General features: G+C 59.3%; 3 protein-coding genes across 3 annotated transcripts in view; all 3 read left to right on the top strand.

The window, feature by feature from the left end:
* Window positions 1–11040, top strand: part of CORO1C (coronin 1C) — a 39939-nt gene extending 28899 nt beyond the window's left edge. The window contains exons 4-11 of the mRNA XM_035565759.2: window positions 3005–3134; window positions 5211–5392; window positions 5949–6068; window positions 6621–6725; window positions 8171–8316; window positions 9506–9563; window positions 9651–9896; window positions 10682–11040. Coding sequence (XP_035421652.1) covers window positions 3005–3134; window positions 5211–5392; window positions 5949–6068; window positions 6621–6725; window positions 8171–8316; window positions 9506–9563; window positions 9651–9896; window positions 10682–10801 — 1107 coding nt within the window. The 3' untranslated portion in view covers window positions 10802–11040. The remainder of the gene's footprint in view (window positions 1–3004; window positions 3135–5210; window positions 5393–5948; window positions 6069–6620; window positions 6726–8170; window positions 8317–9505; window positions 9564–9650; window positions 9897–10681) is intronic.
* Window positions 11041–14913: 3873 nt separating this feature from the next.
* Window positions 14914–16957, top strand: SELPLG (selectin P ligand). The gene is given in 4 exon segments (XM_050714291.1): window positions 14914–14973; window positions 14976–15139; window positions 15786–15872; window positions 15937–16957. Coding segments are annotated over 4 exon segments (1332 nt in total).
* A 3374-nt stretch (window positions 16958–20331) lies between these two features.
* On the top strand, window positions 20332–23266 carry TMEM119 (transmembrane protein 119). The gene is made up of 2 exons (XM_035565769.2): window positions 20332–20533; window positions 21922–23266. The coding sequence occupies exon 2, from the start codon at window positions 21938–21940 to the stop codon at window positions 22673–22675; it is 738 nt and encodes a 245-aa protein (XP_035421662.1). The 5' UTR covers window positions 20332–20533; window positions 21922–21937; the 3' UTR covers window positions 22676–23266.
* The last annotated feature ends 1462 nt before the right edge of the window (window positions 23267–24728 follow it).

Raw genomic sequence — 24728 nt, 5'->3', positions numbered from 1 at the left:
CCTCTATCGCAAACAGAGCAGACGTTAACTTCAAAACCGCCGAGTGGGAGAGGTGATAAACTGTCACTGGTGCCCAGTTCATCTTGCGGGGCAGTAAGGTTTCCTTTGTGCCCTCGTCCTGAGCCCTCACCTCCAGCGGGCTGGGTCCTGCGTCCCAACGCAAAGCTCCTCGCTTCGCCCCGTGAGTCCAATTGCATCCCACGCTGAGAAGAGGCACCCCACCCCGGGCAGGAATGAGGGGGCCAGGTCGCTTGGGAGCGTCCCCTGACCTTTTACACTCCTCGGTTTTTTTTGCAATACCAAGCAGGATTATTAGGTCAATAGTTTCTGTAATCTGCAGAGGATTACACTGCTCTGCAGCTGCTGTAAACTATAGGGGCTTTCCCTCTTTCCCTTGAAGAAAAAAAAAAAAAAACTCTCTGTCCTCCAGAGGCTCTTTAAAAAAAATCCTTTCCATTGGTATTCTGTCTGTAATTCCTCCCTTTCCTCTCCCACCCCCTGCGCTCGCTGGCTCACGTTTGAACCCAGTCCTGGAGCTCTCCGGCACGAGGAGGGCTTGGCAGCGGAGCTGCTCTCGCGCCGAAGGCCCACTCCCCAGCTCAGACCCCAAAAAATAAAATGGGGGATGTCTGGGAAGGGGACCCAGCTCCTCCCAACAGCTGAAGCTGCAGTCTGTGCTGCTGCTGCCTCGGCACAGAGAGCCATGGGTTTAAAAGCTGCTCTGGCTTTGCTGCCCCTTTGTGCCAGCTTCTGCTCGGGCAGGAGCTGGTGCTGCTCCTGGCTTTCCGTGAATAAATCCAATTTTCAAAGCTGCCCCCCACAAAGCCTTGCCCTTGGGGTGAGACTGGGTGAATCGGGGCAGGCCGCTTGGCAGAAGAAAAGCTTTGTTTCCCCGAGGGGAAAAAGATGCTGCGCTCACCAAGGCTTTGCTGTTTCTAAGGGCTCCTCGGGACCCTGGGGTAAGGAGATGTCTGGCTCCCTGCTTAATCCTTGGTGTAACGTCAGCTTGCCTGCATCAGCCCTAACTCCCAGGGGCTTTTCGTCTAGAGCAGAAGTGGTTTGGGTGGGTTTTGTTTCTGGACCCATCTCAGTTGTGCCCAGCGCCTGCTCCCAGGCCGCTGGATCCGTCCCCTGGGGGCACCCACGTCACCCCCGCGGGTCCCTTCGGCTCCGTCTCCCGGCCCCCCTCCTCTGCCAGCCGTCTCCCCGGTTTAGGTAATACCTATTTTCTGCAGCATTGCCTTAGTGCTCAGAGCTGTGAAGGGTTTGGAGGTGGTTCCTGTGAGACCTACGTACAATAATTACATTAAGCGCGGGCGCCGCTTTTAGCAGGCCGATTTTCAAGTTCTCCGCTCCTGTCAGCAGCCGTGCTTCGAGCTGTTGCCGCTGTCAGGTTTTTATTCCCCTGGCTGGCGTGAACAAAGCTGCCTCTGTAAAAACTGACGGCTTTGTAACCCGGTTTTACCTTGCAGCGGGCGGGTGAAGTGCCTCGCTGCGATGTGCAAGGGGCGTCGGGTTTGAACCCAATCCTCCGACGGCAGGCGGTGGCCGCAGCCGGAGCGAGCGGGGCGATGTCCTCCTCTTCAGAGCGCCCAGCTCTGCTTTTAAAAACCCGACCGCTGGAAAAAGCCACGGCATGTGTCACCTCGTCACTAGCACGGTCCCATCGGCCAGGAGGAGGAGAAGGGATTTGAAAGCCTGGAGCAGGAATCCTCTGCGGAGGCCGGGGGGGCCGTGGCCGGGCCTGAAGGATGCAGGGAGGGCCAGCGCCCAGAGCATGGCACCGGCGGCTGGAATCCCATCAGGGTTGGTTAGAGGTGAGCCGGGACACCCGGGGATTCTCACATCTCAGAGGTTTTTATCTGAGCAGCAGCAGCCGTCCCTGGGAGGAGAGAGAACCAGGGATGAGTGTGAAAATCCACGCGTGTCTGTGTGCCTCGCTCCCAAAACCCGCCTGGGCCGCAGCCCCTGCCCTGACCCCTTGCCTGGGTGCTGCGGGCAGGGCTGGCGGCCCCTGCTCTGCTCCTCCAGGAAAAGCAAACAATAGGAGGCGAGGGAAACGTGCTCTGATGCTGCCACCTACCCGTGGGTAGCTCTAACTGCTCGGCGATGGGCTTTATTTCAGTTTTTAATACGCCGTATGTAGGTCAGGCTCAGTTCAGAGGCGCTTGTCCGATGCTGAATTGCAGGAATAGTTCTGGGAGGGCCGCTCCTGCCCTGGGGCGTGGGGATTTTTCCTCCCTCCCGTCCCTGGTCTCTGCTGCTTGCAGAAGCTGCCTCCTGGGGCTGGTAAATGCCAGGCTCTGCAGATGACATGGCGAAGGCATAACTGGAGGTCCTCGGGGTCATTCCTCCTCCTGACGGCTCTTCCCTGGCCGCAGGGGCACCCGTGCAGCAGCAGGGTTGCGCACCAAGCAGGCAGCCTGCTCGCTGCAGGCAGGTCCTGCGGGGCTGACCCGGGCTGCCCTGACCTCTGCCAGGACCAAAGTGCTCTTCCCGTTAGCTGGGATCAGAAGGGAGACCGCAAACACAGCGGGAAAGCTAACTGCCAGCATTGCTAACCAAGTGAAAAGTCGGCCCCAGCGCAGCTGCAGCTTCTTCCCTGCGAGGGACGGGCACGATGTGAAAGGACAGCAGCTCGGCAGCAGGACAGCAGCTCGGCCAGCCGGAACGTGAGCAGCGGGGCAGTTTTTTCCCGAATCCTTCACAAGCAGTATGTGACATGAATGGCTCCCTGGACACGGAGATAGTGGGGGATTTGCAGCGTGCCTGGCCCGTGTCGGTGCTGACGCCGTGAGCGGGGCAGGACGTTACGCACAGACCAGCCCAACGCTTACTGGTGCCGTGCAGCAGTTCCCTCCCTGCTCCCGTTTTCCTGTTTATATCGAGGAGGGACAAGCTGGCCTTCTGCTCTGCTTTGGCACAGGGTGCGAAGTAAATGAGTAACGTGCTCTGCAGAGGGGATGCCCTTTGGCTAACCGTCTTTCCTTTTTCCCCTTTCCAGGTGTGGCAGATTCCCGAGAACGGACTCACCCTGTCCTTGACAGAGCCGGTGGTGGTTCTAGAAGGCCATTCGAAGCGAGTCGGCATCGTGGCTTGGCACCCGACCGCGCGCAACGTGCTGCTCAGCGCAGGTACGGGGCGTCAGCGCCGTGTGCTCCCAGCCACCTTCGCCTCATTTCACTTGCGCCGTGTTTTGGAGCAGAGGTTTGGAGCCTGGCTCCTCTTTTCCTCTCCCGGCGGCTTGGGGCCAGTGAATCACAAACCCGTGAGAGTTCCTCGGAAGGCTGGGACACGTGGCTCGCAGCCCGCTCCGTGTCCCGGCCTTTTATCGTCCTCGGTTTTACAGGGATGAGAACCAGGAAATTGAAGGCATGAATTACTGTAGGGAAATTGTCCCAGACTCTATTTGATCTGCAAGCTTCGTCAGCTGATAGCTGTTCACATATGCGCTCCCCTCATCCCTGTTTTCATGTTTTCATTTTATTTATAAAAGGCCCAAGTGTTTCTCCTTTTCGCTGGTCTCTGCAAGGTGTCCTGGTGGTTCATCCCCAAGCTTTCAGCATTTTCCAAATTGTCTCCTTGACCGGTACGGTCTATGCAGCGAGATTCTTTTGACCACTGAAAAACAGTCAAATCATTATGGAAATAAAATGGAAAAGTCATTATCCATTAGCTCACTCCGAGGCTTTCATAGCATGACCTTTAGGTTGGAGCCTAATAAAAGAAGCAAATCGTTCTGGCTGGACTGTCAGCTGAGCTCTGTGGGGTTTTGGGGGATGTAAATGCCCCCTGAGGTACTGGTTGGCTTTTGATCTGGTTTCCCCAAAAATGCTTTGATTGCAGACCTTGTGGCAGTGAAATTAATGAAACTCAGTGTGAGAGTATACAAGAGGAGAAGCTTGTTTTTCCTAGGTAGCTTTTTCAGACTGCTGTACTCGCAAGCAGCAGGATGTGTGTGTCCAGGCAGCCTGGCCGGGACTGCCGGAGGAGAGAGGTGCCATCAGGTCGTTGTGGTCCCCAGGGTTCCTCTTGGTGGCGACAAACTGATGTTGGATGTCCCTTAGGCTGTTTGGGAGTGCACGGTGATCATTATCTTTGCCTCAGCGTGTTTTCACCCCTCCTTGAGCATTAGGGAAGCTGGATAACTCGGCACTGGGCTTTGTTCCCTTACCTGGTGAACTTCTGGCTCCAGTCCTCTCTTTTATTTTGCTGTCGTCTTGTTTGAGGCTTTATTCTTTGTCTCTTTGCTGTTTGGTCCTTGAACAGAACCGCCTGCCTGATGGTTGCAGTCCTTGTGAATCTGCTGACCTCGGCTTTTGATGTCTGCCATTCTTCTTATACCTTTGTTCTGCCGTTTCCCCTACTGATGCTGTCGCTTCCCTAATTTTCCATTAAAGCCACTCTTACTCTTTCTGCTACAAATCTCTATAACCCGAGAAGACAGTGACTGTCAGCCAGTACTCGATGTGCAGAGGTGTAAGAACATTGCCTCTTTGCCCTCGGCTTTCTTACTCTGCGGTCCTGCAGTTGAGCTGAGACCTGAGAGCTCCTGCACAAAACGCACGAGGACGGCAGCAGGGGTGTCCTGGGCACGCTTTCACAGACCTCCTTCAGCTGCATCGCCGCCTCTCCTGCCTTACCTTCAGCTTCTTCTCCGCTGGGGACCTCTCACGCTGCCCCAGAGCCTTCTCAAGTTGCTGCACTGCTCTTGCTGTGATGTTTTCAGCCCTCCCCTGCACTGCCAGCCCTGGGCCACCTGCGTGTGGACCCCACCTGCATCTCCTCTCCGTGCAGGCTCCGCAGGCGTCTCTGCAGCGTTGTGGTCCCCGCAGGGAGCCCTGGGCTGTCGCTGGCCCAGCCGGGGGGGCAGCAGGCAGCAGGATGGCTGGGGTGGTGCTGCATCAGTGGGAGCAGCGCACAGATACTCCCTCAAAAGCTGCCTTAGTTTGGGACAGCTACAGCACCGCTGAGAGGTGCTCCACTCTTTCAAGGAAGGAGTTTTGTGCCTCTCTGGGTGCTTTGTCCCCGCTCTGAGCCTGCATTTGAGCAAGGAAGCCCTGCCTGGGGCTCTGCATACATGACTGCGTGTTTAAGAGACTGTGCCTGAGGCATTGGAGCTGCAGCAGGTTTTAGGCCTCGTTCTCTGCTGCTGGCTTTTCTCTCTTTACACCACGGTTGTGATTTTGAACTGCTGTTTTCTCTTCCAGGTTGCGATAACGCAATCATCATCTGGAACGTGGGGACAGGCGAAGCCCTCATAAACCTGGATGACATGCACGTGGATGTGATTTACAACGTGAGCTGGAATCGCAACGGCAGCCTAATCTGTACAGCTTCCAAAGACAAAAAAGTTCGAATTATTGACCCCAGGAAACAAGAAATCGTTGCCGTAAGTGTGCATAGTAATTTCCCTACAGCAGAGTTAGCAAGAGCGAATGAAGAACGAGCCTTTTAGCCCAGTGCGTGCCGTATTTAGTCACGTTGTTCAAAGTGAGGAAGAAGTTACAAGAAGGATAGCAGCAGTTGAAGGATTTGTCTGGGTTTATTGGAATTAGTGTTTGAACTAGGATTTTAGGGCTCGGTTTTAAAACCTGCAGGAGTGTAATTCCACATCTAATCCTTTTGCATAATTACGCTTTCAAAGTTGTGTATGCAAAACGGAGATTTAGCAGCCCGCATATGTGTTGTAGCTTGCAAAGAAGTCTTCCTTCAACCTTGTAAGAATCAGGTAAAGCTGTAATGAAACAGCTGTGACTACTTTTGTAGTTTAATAATTGGTTTCTTCCCTCGAGCATCAGGCAAAAATAGTTGGATGTTGTTCCATGTAGTCAGCATCCTCCGTGGAGGAGCGGCATGTGCCAGGGACTCAGTGCAGCCAGAAGAGCAGTTGCCACCACCTGGGCTTTGTGTGCCTTGCTAGAGGCTCATTTGTAAATCTGTTTCAGGAGAAAGAGAAGACCCACGAGGGAGCCCGGCCCATGCGAGCCATTTTCCTCGCCGATGGAAACATCTTCACAACCGGCTTCAGCCGCATGAGCGAACGGCAGCTCGCCCTGTGGAATCCGGTAGGTTCCTGCCCTGCTACTACCTGTTGTAGCGCCCACTGAGCTGCTAACCAGGGCCTGCCGTCACCTGCTGCACTCCCAGTTCGTACACTTGAGGGTATTCCCTCTTCTGTCTACGTCTGATCCTGCACAGACTTCCTGTGCCACAACATCTTGCTGTTATTTGGGCTTGATGTTCACTCAGTAAAGGAAATTCTGTGTGAAGGTCACTTCTTCCTCTCTAAATGTTTTACGTATGGAGCAAGAGAGCAGCAAGCTCATCACACGGGCACAAGGCACTCACTAGCGTGGCTGTGTCATGTCTTTCTCTTGACTTCGTGAATTATCTGGGGTCCTGTTTTCAACGTGTGTTGTGATGAAAACATCCTTGGGGAGTGAATGAGCTGGTGAAACATCTACAGCATTTGTTATTCTAACATATAGAGCCTTCAGGGTGGGGAAGCCACTGCTGAGTGTTCCACTAGCTCCAAAGAGCTGTCAATAATACAGATCATGTTAACACGAGTTTTTCTCTTCTTCATTAACAACAGATTCATTTTTTTTCATTTCCAGAAAAACATGGAGGAACCAATAGCCCTCCATGAGATGGACACCAGCAATGGGGTCCTCCTGCCCTTCTACGACCCGGATACCAACATTATTTACTTGTGTGGCAAGGTAAGGGGAACCTTTTAGGATAACTAGGCTTGTTTAAAGGTAGTCTGATTGAGTGAACAATGCCGAGGATGTGTTCACCAAGTGTCTCATTGAAAGTGGCAGGACTAGAAATTTAGTGCCGCAGTGATGGCTAGGGTTGTGGACAAATCTGAAAAAATCCAGGCTGCTCTGAAATCAGTTTGATCCTCACTCTGCAGCACTATGCAGAGACGTGAAGGTCTGGTATGTAATTGATGTTTCTCTGAGATGGATTTACTCGGGTAAAGCTGCTCTTAATGCAGCAAGTCACATACTGTCATTAAAACATCTTTTATTGTCGTTGACCTGAAGGGTTGTGCATTAATGTGGGAGGAAGGTGCATTTCAGAGGATGTTATTCTTGCTCTTGAAGATGATGGAGCATGTAGCAACACTCACTCGAATTTTGTGGGGTTAAATAAAAAAACTGGAATCACGTGCTCCTTTGTAAAAGCAATTTGTAGGCATTAAGTGCTCTGAAGTGCCCACTTCTAAGTGCCATGGCTTTGGACTTAGTACAGCCAGGAGCTAAAGACAAGACAAGATGAACAAGTAATTAAAAAAAAAAAAAAAAAGAGGATCCATAAAAGAAAACTCAACAACCCTGTCTTTGTAATGAGAAATACTTGTTCTGTATCTCTGCTACCTCTTCTGCTGTTGCAGAGATGGTAACGTAGTAGGATCCTCTGGAGTCAAACAGAGGACTTGGTTTTATAGCCTTTCTGCCTGACTCTAGTTCTAACTGGGTGTGCAGATAACTTCCTGTCCTTGTCAGTGCTGAGTGTTATAAATCTCCTGCTTGTGCACCATTTTAAAAATTATTTTCTGTGCATGATCACCTGTCACGTTGCTGAATTGCACTCAGCACCAATATGTTTATTTTTCCTTTTCGAAATGTTTTAAAACTAATTTAAAAAAGGAAAAAAAAAAAGAAAAAAGCTCTTATTGACTTTGCTGAAAAGCAGGAATCTTCTCCTTACTTTGGGGAAACTGAGGCAGCAAGTTTAGCTTTTTCACAAGAGGAAATGTGGAAGTTGACATCCCCAGCCTTGAAGCGCGAGCTCAGACTGTTGTACCGCAGTGTGCGTAAGAAAAATACCTATCACTGAGAAGCTGTTCTGGTAATGTACTTGGACAACAGCAGGGATCTGCTTTATGGCAGTCCTGCTAGTGCCGTACGGATGTTTGAGAAGACAGCAGTGTGCTGCAAGCAGCTGCAGGTGAGACATTAGGCTGGTAAGCAGCAGAAGCTTTAGCTTAGGGAACAAGAAAGCTGTATATAAACTGCACTGCCCTGTGGCGGCATTCCTGGAAGGAGAGGGGATCAGGTGAGACCGATACCTGCCCAGCCCAGGAGGGCATGGGTGCGTGGGCGCACAGGATGCTGTCCCCACAGCCTCCAGAGGGGTCCTTGTTCGTGTCTTGCAGGGCGACAGCAGCATTCGCTACTTCGAGATCACGGATGAATCCCCCTACGTTCACTACCTCAACACCTTCAGCAGCAAGGAGCCGCAGAGAGGGATGGGGTTCATGCCAAAGAGGGGCCTTGACGTGAACAAGTGTGAGATTGCCAGGTAAGGACAGAGGCTGTAAATGCCCCATGTGTGCTCTCATTTTAGCAGCCCGCCTCCTCCTGAGTGCAGCCATGCAGGAGTGTGAAGGCCTGCTGCTGCCCTCAGCACCTCACGTGGCAAAGGGGCTGGGAGCCCTCCGCAAAACTTGTGTGTGCTCCCTGCTGGCAAACCAGGAGCTGCTGGGCACGGGGACCCTGCTTGAGAGACCTCTGCTCCACCAGTACTTCTGTAGTGCTTGTTGGGGGACACTTCTGCTGGGCATGACGTGATACCGCCTGAAAACGTGGTGGGGTTTAGGCCGAGTCTGTTGTAAAGGACAGTGGTAGCCAGCGGAATAAACCCTCTGCAGAATGCTGAGCACCGGGTTCGTTGCAGCACACTGTCAGCGGGAGTGCTGACAAACTTCTGGGCTGAAGTCCGGTGCCCATCTCCAGCTTGTGCACGGCAAGCGGAGATGAAGCTGTGGCAGGAATTCAGTAATCACAGCGGCAGTGCAGAACCCGGAGCGCAGGCGTAGGTCAGAATCACCAAGCACAGCAGGAGAAGCCACCGCGGGGAACAGCTTCCATCGCTGCGGCGGTTCCTGGCACGTTGGTGGTGGGGAATGTGCTGGCTGTTGCCCTGAAGCCCTCTGCTGCTCCTTCTGTTATTAACGAGAGCAGGAGCCCCTGAGAAAGGGCGTACGGCTCACACCTGCCTGCAGCACGTGAATTTTTCAGCCGCAGCGCCTGGTGGCCGAGCCGAGGGCTGTGGAGTTTGTGGCACTGTGCAGGTGAAGGCTGGAAGGGGTGACGAGAGCGTGGAGCTGAGGTGTGAGGTGTGTCGCGAGCAGCAGGCTGGCTAGGATGTTACCTGAACATTACTTGTGTGGTGCTTGTCTCGACAGTCCGAGCAGCGGGCTGTGCCTTTCTGACAGCCCCTTCTGGCCAAAGTGCGACTCTCTGAAGTCACCCAGTACCTAAGAGGGAGCTCTGCACGCACACAGGTAGTTTTCTCCAGCCCTTACAAGGGCTCTGCAAGTCCTAGCGCAGCCCAGCTGTGACTCCTTAGGATTGCTCACTTTCCACTGCCTCTGTCTCGCAGTACGCTGCTGTGCATGAGCAGCAGAACCGAGGCTTCCTTTGCATGGCGTGGTGCCTGTCCTTGCTCCTGAGTCACACTTCTTTTCTTTTTTTCTTTTTTTGGAAAGGTTCTTCAAGCTTCATGAGAGAAAATGTGAGCCCATCATCATGACGGTCCCTCGAAAGGTGAGCACAGCCTGCTGCTTGCGTGGTTTGAAGCCAGCTCGCGCCTTCCAGCCCCGCAGCACCTGACCAGTTCGTTTCTTCTTGCAGTCGGACCTCTTCCAGGATGACCTGTACCCTGATACAGCTGGCCCAGAGGCAGCTCTGGAGGCAGAGGAGTGGTTTGAGGGGAAGAACGCCGATCCCCTGCTCATTTCCTTGAAACATGGGTACATTCCTGGCAAGAACAGGGATCTCAAGGTGGTCAAGAAGAATATACTGGACAACAAGCCTGCCGCAAACAAGAAAAGTGATCTCATAAATGCTCCAAAGAAAGCAGCTGATGCCTCAGACACTGTGAGTAAAATCTGTGAGGTTTTGGGGACGGTGGCCTGAGACTTTGATCGTCAGGGTGCCGTATCTTCAGAAACAGCTGTAACAAAGCTCAAGTGTGCACGATTTGAGCACCCTGGGACCAGGTGCAGGTGGGTGACCTGGAGCCGAGGTGCTACAGGTGCAGGGCAAGTTTCTCTACCTGCGGAGGGTGGCCGAGAGCTGTGGTGCAAAGGAAAGCCTGGCATGTCGGCCCGGGCACACGCCTGCTTGTGTTTGTTCAGCCTGAGGCTTCCTGTGAACAAGGGTTTGCACAACGCTGGGTCGTTTGGGCGTGAGACACCTCGTATAAACAGCCGGCTCGCTGCTCATCTCTGCGGGCTGTGTGCGCCACGTCCTGCAGGGGGTTAGCAAAAGCCATGTGTTACAGAGAAACGTAAGACCCTGAATTGGGCGCCTTCTTGTGTGTGTGCAAAACCCAGTGGGACAAATTAACCTCAGACTATGCAGGTCCAGAAGGAGGTTGAAGAGAATCCCGACTGAGGGGACAGCTAATGCATGGCATAGTGATGTGTGGAGACAGGGAGAGGGCAGCTCGGGCAAGTGATGAAATGCTTCTAAAGAGCAGGATTCGTCCCGGTGTGTGTGCCAGGCACCCTCAGCACGCTCACCCCGCTGCCCCGTGCGCCCCAGCACCGTATGGCTTTGGGGAGTCCCCCCCGGAGAGCTGCCTTGCTTTGAAAACTCCCCTCTGCAGAACCGATGCCGACAGCTCTCGTAACCAACACACCTCTTGTCTTCCGTTCCAGCAAAACGAAGCCAAATTGGATGAGATTTTGAAAGAGCTGAAATCCATAAAAGACACGATCACCAACCAAGACGAGCGCATTTCCAAGCTGGAGCAGCAGATGGCGAAGATCGCAGACTGAGCGGGGCGAGCGGGCGCTGGCGGGCGCTGCCAGCCCAGACACATTCCAGTTCCCCGGTTCGGCAAGCAGCAGCGTGCAGCATTCCAGTACGAGCTTTCCTCTTCTCCCAAATTCACGTCAACGAGAGCCGATGATTAAAAGCCAAGCTTTTTAGTGAAATATTTTTTTCTGATGTTTTAATGAATTCATGTGACTGTGTCAAACAATTCAAAAAGAATAAGTGCTACTTTGACAGTCTTTTTTTTTTTTTTTTTCTCCTCCAGATGTTATGAATTCTTGAAAACAAACCCATTATGACTTTCAATTGTTGTGCCCAAATACCTTTTTCTAGATTTAGGGACCAATGCCACATTGTTCTTAACCATTTTTTAAAGTTGCCAAAAAAACGAAACAAAAAAAAGTTGCTTTTTATTTTTCTTATTTGCCACTTTGCAGTATTTGTGTTTTAAATTTAAAGGGACAGCACTGTGTGTGTGTGCGCGCGTGTGTGCGTGTGGTGGGTGTTTATACTGTTTAGAGATCAAAACTGAAGCTATTTTGTATAAATCTCCAATTTTGAACAATCAGATCGGTTCCCCCTGCAGTGTGGCCGAGGCTGCTGCTGAGCTCCCTCAGAGGTTCCGTACGAGCTGACTTTCCTGCCTTCCTGATGTGTTCTGATGACCGCTGTCTAACGGTTTTAAAAAATATATATATATATAGTGCTGAATGAAGTGATTCATGCCACAGACTGCCTCTTCTCCTTCTTACTCCCTGCAGAACTTTTAAATGAGCATCACCTCCCCCTCTTAAAATAACGCCGTGTTTTGGATTACTCCAGCCCTGTCCGAGTGGGCACGTTTCAGTTGCTGGTTTTGGTTTTAAGGCAGAAGTTATTCCCTGCAGGAACTGAGTTACATTTATCCCTGGAGCGTAAAGTTCGAGGTGTGCAAAAGGCACGCACGAGGCTGCGAGCAGGGGGCTGCTCCCCTCTGACCAGGTGCTCCCTCGTGTCCGTTGCGGCTGTATGCATCGCTGTACATACTTGGGGCTGCACCACAGCCGCCATCAGCCTCTGGGGCTTATTTGCTTTCAGAAGCTTTTAAAATCCTTTGAGCTTGCACTTCTTTGGCCTTTGACTTTAGAACTGATGTTAGAAATTTCGACTCTGCTTCCAAAGCACCCTTAGAAGTAGCTAGGGGACTAGCATCAGGGATCTCCAGAAACAAAATGTTTCCGATTATTTTTATTTTTACCTCCCTGCCTCATCACCCCACCTTGCCTTAAAACTTCGCAGGAAAGGGTTTGTTCCCAGGTGAGCTCGGTGACCCTCGCCCCCTGCAGTCCCAGCCCTTGGGAGGGGAAGGGGCTGGGGCAGGTTCTGCCCCCCGCTCGGGGAGGTGCTGCTCTCCCCTGGTCCTTCAAGGTCCTCACCCCAGAGCCCCTGGGGGTGTGTGGGACTCACAGAGCTCATCTCGGGATCTCTTCCTCTCCACCTCTGCTCGTGTGGGGTCTGCGCTGCCAAAGCGGGTGCTGGGGCTGGGGCAGGAGCATTCCCTGCTGGCCCTGCGTGTGAACATAGGTGCGATGGGACCTGGGCTGCAAAGCAAGCTCGGGCTTTACTCATTCGCTGCGTGCACCAGGACAGCCCCGCCAGCAGCGCCCGGGAGGTGCCGGCACCCCTTGTTAAATCCAGATGTGGATAAAACTATCGGGGGGGGGGTCCGAACGATGTCCAGGAGTTAGCTGGCAGCTGCTGAGCCCCAAATACCCTTCCCAGCTGGGCTCTGGTCCTTGGCCCAGCTCCCTGCAACCGTGGTGTGCGTGCACGTGTGTGTGCTTGGAGCCGACACGCAGGGCAGGGTGCGTCCCTTCGTCCCGCCCGAAGCCATCGTTTCTCCGTTAGGCTGGCTACAAGTCCGCAAATTCCCTGTTTTTTTTTTGTTTTTTTTTTCTTTATTCTTCAGTGTTTGCATGTTCACAACTTACAGGTCGAGGATCGTCTGCCCTGGAGGGCTGTCGGTGCTGCTGGGCGTGCGGCCGCGCAGCTGGGCAAAGTAGCTGGAGAGGCACGAGGAGGGGGTGCGAAGGACAGAGAAGGTGTTACAGTTCATAGCATGAAAGCTTCCCAAAAGTGGGTTTTCTTCTTTTAAGTGGTGAGCATCGCAGACGGGGCACGTTTTCCCCGCCTGGGTGCTGGTGGGGGGGGAGATGAGCGCTGGTGCTGGGTTCCCAGCCCAGCCGCGGGTTGTTTGAATGTTTGGTGCTGGTTTTGTATTGCAGTAAATGGCTGAGATTATCTGTATTAATTTTTATTTTTTATTTTTGGAAAACAAAACCAAGCGTACTGCTCCCCCAAAACGGTGATCTCTGTGTTGATTTTGTACGTGTGACTTCAGGGTTGTGTGCCTGGGGACCTTGCGGGTTTTTTTTTTTTTTTAATCTTCTAATTGGAGGGAACAAAGTTTCTGAACTGCTGGATCGAGATGCCCAGATGAGATTGGTGTGGTGGACGGTTTGAGGAGGGCGGAGGAAGCGCCGCCGTGGTTTGGAGTTTATAGCTTGTATTTTATTTAAATGAACTGATGATGCCTAGCCAGGCTCAGCCCGAGTCAGTGCCTGAAGCTTTTTGTAGCCGTGATATCCCAGAAGAGAACCAGCGACGTCCTGAAAGATGCGCTCTTATAGAGCGGCCATAGTATCTGTCCAAATATTTGCTTCCATTTTCAAGAGATAAAAGTCATTGATTACAAACTTCCTCTGTTTGCTTGTTCTTTGGCTCCGGTCGGCGCTGCCCGGGGCGGCTGGCGGGGGGCACGGCTGCTGCTCGCCCCTTCTCGGGGCCGGGAGCTGCGGCAGCAGCTGCTCAGGAAGGCGTAGGAGTGGGGACACGTCACGGCCTGAACGTGCGCCCAGGTCCCCTCCTGGAGCCCGGCCCGGGCAGATGGAGGGGCCACGGGGGTTGATGCTGCTCCGCTCCACTGCGAGCCCTGCGGCCGGGCACGGGGACGGGGACGGGGACAGGGACGGGACAAGCTGTGCCCTGGCTGCCCAGGACACCCGTCATTGCTCTGGGCTCTGTGTGGGGTAGGTGAGCCTTGTTAGCGCCCGCAATTTAGGTTTCATGGCCAGCCAGTGTCATAAATGACACCAGTAAGCGCGGCGATGGGAACCCGAGCGTGTCAGACTGTGGCCGAGCAGCACAGCCCCCGCGGCAACTCCCTTCTGCTCCTCCGGCCCAGCAGGTTGGAGGTTTCCCAGCGAGTGAACCCCGGGCTTGTCCAGGTGTGGTGGGGGTCCCTGAGGAAGCCAAGGTAGGGACAGGACGGGGACGCTCTTGAGGAGCTGCTCCCTTGCTACTCGTGCACGCCCTGGACCTGTCCCAGCGAGGCTCATCCGCAGCCCAACGGGATTTTTCCGTGCGTGATTTTTTTTCCCCCGAGTGATCTGCGGGGGACCAGGACCATCCTCCAGCCCCCAGTCCCCTGGGCTCTGGGGGGATTCCAGAGGGGCCGAACGCAGCCGAACATCCCCGCGGTGCTCAGGGCTGTGCCGGGGGCAGAGGGATGCAGTGGGGTTGTTTACGGCCCCGGGCGGCAGCCGCAGAGCGCTCGCTGCGGATGTGATCTTGCAGCACCCTTCCTGCGGCTGCAGCTCCTGCCTGCTGCTGCGCCGGTGCCTGCGGTCAGGGCGGGTTCCTTCCGAGCTGCTGCACCCCTGGGTGCCCAGGGAACGCCCGCGGCCCCGTGCCCCAGCTGCCGCAGTGCCCCACAGCTGCTCCATGGGGGGCCAGGAGACGCGCCTGGGCACAAGGGCCCTGCAAACGCCTCGAGCCAAGCCCTCGCGCTCCTACTCTTCTTCCTCGCCACAGGCGAAGGCTGCTTCCCATGTTGGGGTCCTCCTACGGGGTCACCTCTTTTGGGGGGGCTGTGTCTTGCCCCCGTTCGGCCATGCCCATGCTGTGCCAAGGTTGCTGCCACCCCCGGGGCCGCCTTTGCCTCCACTTCTGCTTTCGGGGTAGCGTCAGCCCCGGCACACAGACCTGGAGGAGCAGGACAGGGGCACCCAGGGGACACCCCCCCCACCGTCACCCCAGGGGGGGATAGGAGTTAGGGGTGCACCCCAACGGGTGCATGAAGCCCCCAGCCCTCAGCTGCCCCCGCTGGCAGCGTGACATCCTTCCCCCGCAGGGCTCTCTGAAACCGCAGCCGTGTTTCCTGCCCGCCCCGGCGGGGAGGTGCAGGCGGGGCGCAGCCCGCGACGCCCCTCCGGTTTCGCCCGGTACCGGGGCTGCCGGGCCCTCGGCGGTGACGGCCACCGGTGCTGCAGCTCGGGGTCCCACAGCGTGCCCTGGCAGAGGTGAGCCCCGGCCGGGGGGGGGGGGGGGGTGCCAGATCTGGGTCCCGGCACCCCTGGGGCTCGGCCCCGGGGTTGGAGTGGGTGCCGAGGGGATGTTCGGGGGTGCGTTGGGTGCGCACGGGTCCCCAGGGGGTGCCACTCTCTGCTCTGTGCTGGTCCCCGGGGGGGGTGGGGTTAGGATGGTGGGTGTGGGAGCCCCCGTGCTGGGTGGCATCGGTCGGTTTTTGGGGCTGGGTGCGGGGCCCTCCCTGGCCTCCAACTGCCGGGGCTGCGTACGAGCGACAGGCAGCCCGTGGGGAGGTTTGGGGCGGCTTCGCCTCTGCTCTGAGCAAATGGCCCAGCTTTTGGGGCATCCGCTGGCAGCCTGGTGGCCCGCTGCCACCCGTGGAGGGGAGGACGGGCACCCCGGGGTGGGGTCGAGCCGAAGCGTGCGCGACATCCCCGCGCTTTCATTTCCACGCGGGGCGTCATCCTGCAACCGCCCGTCTCGCAGCAGCCGTCTCCATCACGGCTCGTTTCCCATTTCCAGGCTCTAAACTTCCTTTTGCAAATTTGCTTTTCAAAGCGGAACCGCGCGGGCAGAGCCTCCTGCAGGTGGAGGGGCCCCCATTTCACCTACCCTCTGTCTTTCTCCCCCCCCCCCCAGGTCCCATGGCGCCGGGCTGGGCCGTGCTGGTGGTGCTGGTGCTGAGCACCCTGCGGGCATGCGGGGCCCGGCCCCCGGAGCAGAAGGGCCTGCAGTGGGTCTGGGGGGCGGCAGAGCAGGCTCCAGCCGAGCCCCTGCTGCCCTCCCGCAGGCGAAGGGCCGACAACGGGCAGCCCCCCCCCGGCACCGCCGCGATGCTGGGGCACGGCCACGCCACCACCGCGATGCCCGACAGCAACGAGACCGAATCCCTCGAGCCCGACTTGCTGCTGGGCTCCACGCTGCCACCGGGGCTCAGCACCAACAGCAGCCTGCCCCAGGAGCTCACCACACTGCACACGGACCTGGGTGAGACCGATTCCCCCAAGCCCAACTCGCTGCTGCCGGGCACGGAGCCGCCGCTGGAAGCGGGCACCAACGCCAGCCTGCACCGGGAGATGGTGCTGACCACCGCGGATCCGCAGGATGAGACCGACTCCCCCGAGCCCGACTTGCTGCTGAGCTCTGCGCCCAGCACAGAGGCAGCACCCCAAAATAACAGCACCGCCATCCCCGGCTGGCCCATGTCATCCGCGGGGCCTGGCACGGAGGGGACCGTGGCTGGTGGCACGGATGACGTCTCCTCCACGGGGACCACGGCCAGCAGCATGGATGACATCCCTACAGGGAGCGTGGCTGGTGGCATGGATGACATCTCCTCCACGGAGCCACATTCAGCTCTCCCCACCACCACTGCTCCCACCAACATCATTTACAAAAAGGCCGGGGACCCCCCGGTGCTGAATCACCCGGGAGAGGTGACCACGGCTCCTTCGGACTCAAAACCCGGAGGGAACACGGTGGAAGAGGCCCCCGCCATCCCCTGGGACGACAGCGCACTGATGAACAAGTGCCTGCTGGCCATCCTGCTGCTGGCGCTGGTGGCCGCCGCCTTCATGGTGTGCACGGGGGTGCTGGCCGCCCTGCTCTGCCGGCGGGCGCGCACGGCTCGCCACCAGTTCACCCCCACCGAAATGGTTTGCATCTCCTCCCTGCTGCCCGACGGCGAGCCTGCTGCCGCCAACGGCCCCCGGCTGGGCCCCCACCGGCACCGCAAGCTGCTGGCCGATGGCAGCTCCGAAGCCGATGGCGACAACCTGACGCTCAGCAGCTTCCTGCCGGAGCACTCCTGAGCCGTGGGCTTCGTGACCCCACACAGCAGAACCACCTGGAACGGACTCAGCCACCCCATTAAAGTGCCTCTCCTACCCGGACGTGGTGGTCTCTTGGCTCCTGCCCACATCCCCCTCCCGAAATTTCAGTTCTCCATCCTCTTCTGGCGGCAGCAGAAACGAAACCCCCCCTTCCCTGGGTGCTGAGCAGCTGGGGGCGGTGGCTTTGGGTCCCCAGCCTCATGGCAGGAGTGGAAAGGGTGGTGGGGCCGTGGCAGAAACACCGGTGGGGCTGGGGTGGGCACGTTCGTGGTGTAATTGTCCTGATCGCAGTCTCACACAGAGGGGTGAGGGGATGCACCAGGACCTGCCCCGGGGAGCAGGAACGGCCCAGGGCTGTCCCTGCCCTGCCAGCTCTGCCCATGTCCCCATCCCTGTCCCCCCAGGCTCGCTGTCCCTGTGTCCCCACCCCATCCCAGCTGTCCCCATGTCCCCACGTCCCCACCCCGCCCCACCATCCTGCTTACACCACCCTTGTGGTTCACAACCCACACTCGGGCACCGAAGCGTTTCGGCACGTGCTGGTGGCCCCACGGTGCTGTCCCCGAGCTGCACTGTGGCGCATCACAGCGCCCGTGCCTCGAGAGCAGCCCTGGCCGTGTCCCCGGCCCCGCGTGTTTACATTTACGCTCCGCTTCAAATATTTTCCATCCGGGCCCGGGCCCCCGGTGAATGTAAATGTTTACGGCGAACCCGTGCGGCCGGCCCCGCAGCCGCTCAGAGGGACCCCGCCATGCTGGGGGGACACTGCTCGTGTCCTGTGCTAGTGACACCCCGCAGGACTCGGTGTCACATTTTGATCCACGCTTGGGGACTGGTGACTGTCACCTGTGCGGTCCTTTACACCAGGGTGGCACCGCAGGGTGGGCATCGCCCCTGCCACCCCCCCCACACCTCCACAGAGCCGAAATCCCCCCCGTGCCAAAACCCATCACAGGAGGTCACGTCCCGGCTGGGACAGCTCTCCTGCTTGCACAGAGGTTTGTGTGTCCCCGAGACAGCAAGGACACATGTGGGGACCGTGAGGACCTGTCACCCCAGCCCTCTCCCAGAAGAGGAGGGCGGTGCGGGGGTCCTGCGGGGCCCTGATGCCCCCTCAGTGAGCTCCTCTGCGTGCCTCGCTCTGGGCGAGGAGCCTTTCCTCTCGAGTGGGATTAGGATTGGGATTGGGATCGGGACCGGCTGCCAGCAGCCGGGGATCGCCCTATTTGGCGTCGGCAGCAGGGCCTGTCGGGCTGCCACGGCCCAGCTCACGGCCCAGGAATCTGCAGGAAGCCGGCACGCGCGGCCCTGCTCGCTCTGGGCTGCCCCAAGAGGGTGGCAGGTGGGGAACGGGGCCCTGTGGGGTACGGGGCCGTGCGTGGGGACAGGGCCCTGCAGGGTACGGGGCCGTGTGGGGAATGGGGCCGTGCTGTGCCACACACGACGCTGAGCACGCTGAGGTGCAGCCCTGCAGGATAAGGCCCTCCTCCCCCCAAACCCCGGCATTTTGCTGCCCCAGCAAAGCAAATTACAGGCAGAGCGCGGCCGAAATTTCCCAAATTGCCGGTTTGGGTTGGAGGCTGGCTGTGCCACGCGCCCCGCAGAGCCGAGCCCTGTGGGCCCCCCCCGCCCCTTTCATCTGCCCTAAATTACAAAGCGGGGCCCGGGCGGCGCGGCCCTGCCCAGCGCCGAGGGGCTGAGGCGTCCCTCCCCGGCGGCAAAAACGGCTCCGTAATGGCTGGTGGGCGCTGGCACCCGCTGCTGGGCAGGGACAGGGACAGGGACAGGAACAGGGACAGGAACGGGGACCCGGACCCAGACCTAGACACAGACCCGGACCCAGACAAGGAGCTGAGGGGACCAGGACCATAAGGGCCACATATCCCCAGCATCAAGACATCACACGAGGGGCAGTGGCCCTGCCACCCGTCCCTGGAGGGTCTCCCACAGCTGGGGAAGGTGTTTTGGTGCTCCATGGGTGCCGTTACCCCCCAAAAAATTGTTACTCCCCCCCCCGGGCACCGTTACCCCCCCTGTCATGGTGGCGAGGCCGGGCTGGATGCCGCTGGCGCTCCTCCAAGCTGCTCGGAGGGGCCCCGGCTCCGTTCCCCCCGCTCCTCTCCCCGCTTTCCTCTAAGCTTTTAAGATAATTTAAGGCCAGGAAAAGCCATCCCGGCAGCTGCAAGCAGCTGGCCGGCTGCAGACAGACGGACGGACGCGTTATTTCTGGGAGCGAGGGGTCTGGCTGCGCTGGGTGACGCCGGGTGAAACACGAAACGGGGACGGGGATGGGGATGGGGACACGGACGCCCGCCCTCACCCCCAGCCCGCTCTCCCCAAGCCCTGGCTTTTTAGGGGGGATTCTGGCAGGGTCCCCGGGGAGGCGCGGAGCCGAATAGCAAGGGGATGAGGTCACTGCGGCCGCCAGCGTCTTGAGCAATTTCAGCCCAGACAGCGCGGGCGGCGGGGGGAGCGCAGCCAGGGCTGGGGGACGGGGTGATGCCCCCCCCCCTCCCTGAGCCCGTGCCCCCATATGGGGACCCACATGGGTGATTTTCCCCACCGCTGCCTGCACCCCAAGAATGAGTTCCTTGTGCAGGAGCTTTTCCAGCCCGTGGGTGTAGGAAAACGGGCTCCTAAAACCAAGGGGGTTGGTCCCAAGCCCTGTTTGCCCCCATGCCACATCGTGAGCCCTTAAAGTGCTGGGGAACCAAGCCCCAAACCCTCCCCATCCCTGACCTCATCCCTGTCCCTGTCCCCATCCTCATCCCTGTCCCTACCTCTAGGGCTCTGGGGTGGGTGGGTGGATGGGGAAATGGATGGATGGATGACGGATGGATGGATGGATGGATCTATCAATCGATGGATCAATGGATCAATAATGGATCGATGGGGCATATGGGCAGAGCCCCCACGTGGGTTTTGGGTCCCTTTTGCTCCCGGGACAGATGCGTGACCCTGCCTTGCAGGACGGGGTGGCTGTGCCCCACCAGCCCGCACTGCGGCAGGGTTTGGGTTTGCAGAGCTGGGCACAGGGACAGGATCTGGCCCCAGGCTGGGGTGCTGGGGCCCAGGAGCTGGGGCTGGGCCTTGCATTGTGGGGCTACACACGGCTCTGCAGGAGCCACGCTTTTACCTCCAGCCCTCGCAACAAAGCCCTCCCCTTGCCCCCTCTTTCTGCTCCTGCACCCCAAAAAGGGGTGTGGGGATGCAGGGATGCAGAGGGGCACCCCATAATGCTGAGAGGCCCCCAGCTGTGGGCTGTCCCCCCTTGGAGGGGGCCGTGATGGGTCTGGGGGCCGCCTGCCCCTCGCCGGCCTCCCCTGCTCCCTCCCCAAAGCGGCCCTAATGAGAACAAGCTGGTCCGCGGCGCTCGCAGCCAGTGAGCTCCGGGCTGTGGCGCAGGAGGAGGAGGAGGAGGAGGAGGAGGAGGAGAGAAAGGAGGAGGAGGAGGAGGAGGGAGAGGGACGAGGGCTCCATCCAGGCAGGCAGCAGAAAGGGGCGAGAGGCGAGGTGCGTGGGACAGACCCGTCCTGCTGTCACCCTCCCGGCGAGGTGAGCTCCCCAAGCCCCACTCTTCGCTCCGGGCACGTGGCGTGGGGCCCGCTCTCCCCAAAACTCCCGCTTTCGTGCACTCCATGGCTCTTTCCCCCCCCCTTTTTCTGCTCAAACCCTGACTTTTTGGGGTGGCTCGGGTGCCGCGGTGAGGGCTCGGCGGGACGGGGATGCAGCCACACGCGTGCGTGCACGCTTCGGAGGATGCCGCGCCTGCACAACATCAAACCTGGAATTTCCTGCGTGGAGGAAAGCGGAGCTGGGTTTGCTTGGCCAGGCTAAGCCAGGAATGGGGCCACATGGCAGGGATGGGGACGGGGGGGACGGGGGGCTGGGGATGGCCGTGGGGATGGCCGTGGGGATGGCCTCGGCATCCATTTGGGCTTTGCTCGTTGCCACCACGGCCGGGGCAGCGGCTGCGCATCGGCTCCGCTCACTAACGGCGCCTCAACGCCGCCGCCTTCCCCCAGGGGCCCTTCCACGGGGCGAAGGCAGCAGAGGGACGAAGGAGCAAGCCCCAGACCCCAAACCATGTCCCCCAAATCCCCACCGGGGGCCGGGGGGGGGGGGTGGCCAGGCTGCTCAGCCGGGGCCGGGGGCCGCCTCGCACCCCGCGCTCGCTCTGCCCTAATGCAAACCAGATTTCTGCAGCGGGAGCGCGTCCGCCAGCCAAGTCCTGCGGCTGCGGCGCCGCTGGCTTTTTTGGGGGGGGGAAAACTGGGGGCTGGTTGGGATTCGGGGGTGTAAGGAGAGGGGGGAAGGTCCAGGGGTGCCCGTGGGGATGCTCCGTGTCCCGGCACTCGTGGTGGCCCCGTGGCGGGCTCCAGCCGCCAGCCTATTTATAGCCAGCTCCAGCTGGGAACGGTTTGCAGCCGGGGCGAGCGTTGGGAAACGCCGCTCGCGCCGGGGGCCGGCCCCTCTGCAGCTCCGTCTTGTGTCAGAGTTTCCACTGGAAACCTCAATTTTCAGGAATTTTCGAATCGGCCAAGCGACCGTTGCTGGAAGCCTGCTCTTGGCTCTTGCCCCGGTCACCTCGCCACGCTCGCAGCGTCCCCAGGACTTGAGCAATCCCAGCCAGCCGGTTTCCAGCTATTTTTACAGCGCGGCGTTGCAAAACAAACACAAACCCCTGCTCGGCCTCGCCGTCAGCAGGGCGAGGAAACCAACGCTGATTTTTGCTTTTCTTAAAGAATTTTACCCGGGTGAATAAACCGTGTGTGGGAGCAGCAAGGCACACGCTTGGCCCTCTGCGCTGTGGACGGTGCCGGGTGCCCAGCTCAGGGTGGGCGCATCGGGGGCTTTGCTCGGGGCAGAATTTGGGATTTTTTTTTTTTTTTTTTTCCTCCGTCAGGCTCTAATTTTTGCCGTTCTCCCCCTGCTTTCTGCAGCACGAGTCCCGGGGCGATGGCGGCGTGGCAGCTCCTGCTGCTGCTGGCGGTGGCCCCGGCGCACGCAGCGGCGCCCCGGCACGCCACGGTGCTGCCCGACGCCGGCGGCAGCGGGGACGGCGACGAGGTCTCGGCCGCGCCGCCCGCCCGCCCCGTGACGCCAGGGCCCGGCCCCACGGTGGGGGACGCGGCGGGGACAGCCGTCACCAACAGCTCGGCGCCGGGCAACGTCCTGGACGGGCTGGTGGACTTCTTCAAGGAGTACATGCTGCTGGTGGTGGTGGTGGGCTCGCTGGCCTTCGTCCTGCTCTTCATCATCTGCGCCGCCGTCATCGTGAGGCAGAAGCACAAGGCCTCCGCCTACTACCCCTCGTCCTTCCCCAAAAAGAAGTACGTGGACCAGCGGGACAAGGCGGGGGGGACCCGGGCTTTCAGCGAGGTGCCCGAGAAGGCTCCGGACCCCGGCGCCGAGGAGCCCCTGGACTGCAGCCGGCAGCTGCAGGCTGACATCCTCGCCGCCGCCCAGAGCCTCAAATCCCCCCCCAAAACGCCCCTGGCCAACGGGGCCAGCGCCCGGGGGGAGCACGAGGAGGAGGAGGAGGAAGAGAAGGAGGAGGAAGGAAGCGAGCCGGCAGGCGGCGAGCATCCCGCCGAGCCCCCTCCCCAAAATCAAGATGCCGCAGGAGCGGCGCCGGGTGCGGGGGGCACGGAGGAGGCCCCCGGGGTGCCCCAGGACGGCCCCCCCAGCATCTAATGGGGCCAACGCAGGGAGCTGGCGCCGGAGGAGCCGTGCCCGCGCCGCCGGCTCGCTCGCCATGGACTCAGAGCCGGGCTCCTGCCCGCTCCCGCTCGCCACCCGTACGTGGAGGCTCGCCGAAGCCCCGATGAAGCCCCGCTCCCTCCTCTCCCTCGGGGCCCGCCGGCCCGTGCCTGCACCCGCCAGGATGAGCCACGACCCCAGGCACCCGGTGAAGGGTTTGCTGGTCGCTGGGAACTTCTGCAGGGGTTTGGGGCCGTCCCAGCCCTCGGGACGGGGGACACACACCGCTCCCAGCCGGCTTCGCCCACCACCTGCGGTGCCTGGTGGTAATTGGAGGGGTGCCGTGCCCCCCGGAGGCGTTTTGGTGAGGTCTCCACCAAGAAAAAGGAGAAGGAAAGCCTAAGCCAACAGTTGCCTGGCCAGCAGGAGGGAGGAGGATTTGGTGACAATGACCCCGTCCTTGTTTTTATGCCCTGAATGTCACGGCCCCCTTGCAAAGCACAGGGAACGGAGCTCGGAGTGGAGCTGGAGTTTTGCCTTACTTTCTTAACCCCCTCGGCTATTAATAAAGACATTTCCTACGCACGTTTCCTCTCCCGTGTGTTTCTGAGGCTGGCGGAGCGGGCGAGCCGCGGGCTCGGTGCCATCCTTCCCCGCTCGGGGACTGGCTGGGACGGCAGGACCCGGTCCCCGGGCTGGGACGGGCGGGGAGGCGCCTGCTCCACGGGGAGCCCCCCGCGCCGGAGCGGACGGCAAAGCGTTTTGCTCAGCACCCTACAGAGGAACCCCTCCCGGAGCCTCAGCCCCTGCAGGCGCCTGCGCCCCGTTGGTGACACCCCAGCGGCCAGGGGACGCGGTTATCGCCGGCGAAATCTGCTCGTCGGCGCGCGGCCTTCTCGGAACCCGTTATCTCGCGGCCCGCAGCAGCTCCTGCCCGCGGGGAGGACGCACGCGGGCTCGTGTCCTGGCGTCGCAGCGCCTTGCTCTGAGGCACGCTCGCGTGCCGCAGCCGTGCCGCGCGTCCTGACCCGCAGCGGGACAGGCAGAGCGCGGTGATGCCGCCCCCGCCGCAGCTGGGGCGCCCCTGTCCCTCGCGGCGGCCCCGCAAGGTGGAGGCAGGCACGAGGGCGAGAGGAAGACGACGTGTCCCCGTTACCCGCCACGTCCCCGTATCCCTGTAACCCCCAGCTGTGCACCCCCCCACATCCGCAGCCCCCCAATCCCTGCACCTCGGTGTCCCTGCAACCGCTCAGTTGCGGGGAACCCGGGGGCTCCCCGAAACAGGGACGCCGGCGGCAGTTCGCTGCGCCTCCCGCCCCGCTCCCCGGCTGCTTTCTCCCGGCAGCAACGCCGCGAGGCCGGGGAAGGAAGCCCCGCACGCAGCCCCGCGGCGCGTGGAAGAGCGGGCGGTGCTGAGCCGAGGTGCCACGGAAGCTGCGGCTTTCGCCAGCAGCAGCCCACGGCGGCAAGAACTCAGGCCCTGCTCCGCATTTAGGGCGCTAATTAAGTTGCGGACAGAGACCAGAACGAGGCGCCCACTTCCAAAGGCGTTGCTTTTAACGCAGCTGCGCAACTTTCCACGTCCAGACACAGGAAAGCCAGGTGGGGTGCAGGGAGAGGGTGACGAGAATCTACCAGAGCAGGCAGAGCTTTCAGACGCGTTTTCTTTTGGTTTTGGAAAATCCACAGCGACGCTCCCGTGAAAAAATAGCAATCAGCAGAAGGCACGGCGGAGCATGGCGGCCTGGAGGGCAGGGTAACCCGCGCTGCGCCACCACAAAACGTTTAATTTTCGCACGCTGGCGCGCCCCAAGCTTCCAGGGAGCCAGCTCGGGTGCTTGGCGTGCAAATCCCTGAGGTGAGCATCACCCACGCTCTCCCTGCAACCTCCAGCAAAGCCATCTGAGCAGCCTGGCTGAGTGCACAGCGAGGTGCTCGGGAGACGCCTGCCAGGCTGCGGGTTTGAGTTTCCTTCCACGACTGAAGGGCAGCGAGCCCTGCCACCTCAGCAGGCAATTAACTGCCAAGAAATCACCCCCCAAACCAC

This window comes from Cygnus atratus, chromosome 17 (assembly GCF_013377495.2).
Source record: "Cygnus atratus isolate AKBS03 ecotype Queensland, Australia chromosome 17, CAtr_DNAZoo_HiC_assembly, whole genome shotgun sequence".
NCBI lineage: Eukaryota > Metazoa > Chordata > Aves > Anseriformes > Anatidae > Cygnus > Cygnus atratus.
Note: the sequence above shows the minus strand (reverse complement) of the source record. Positions and strands in the feature narration are given on the sequence as shown.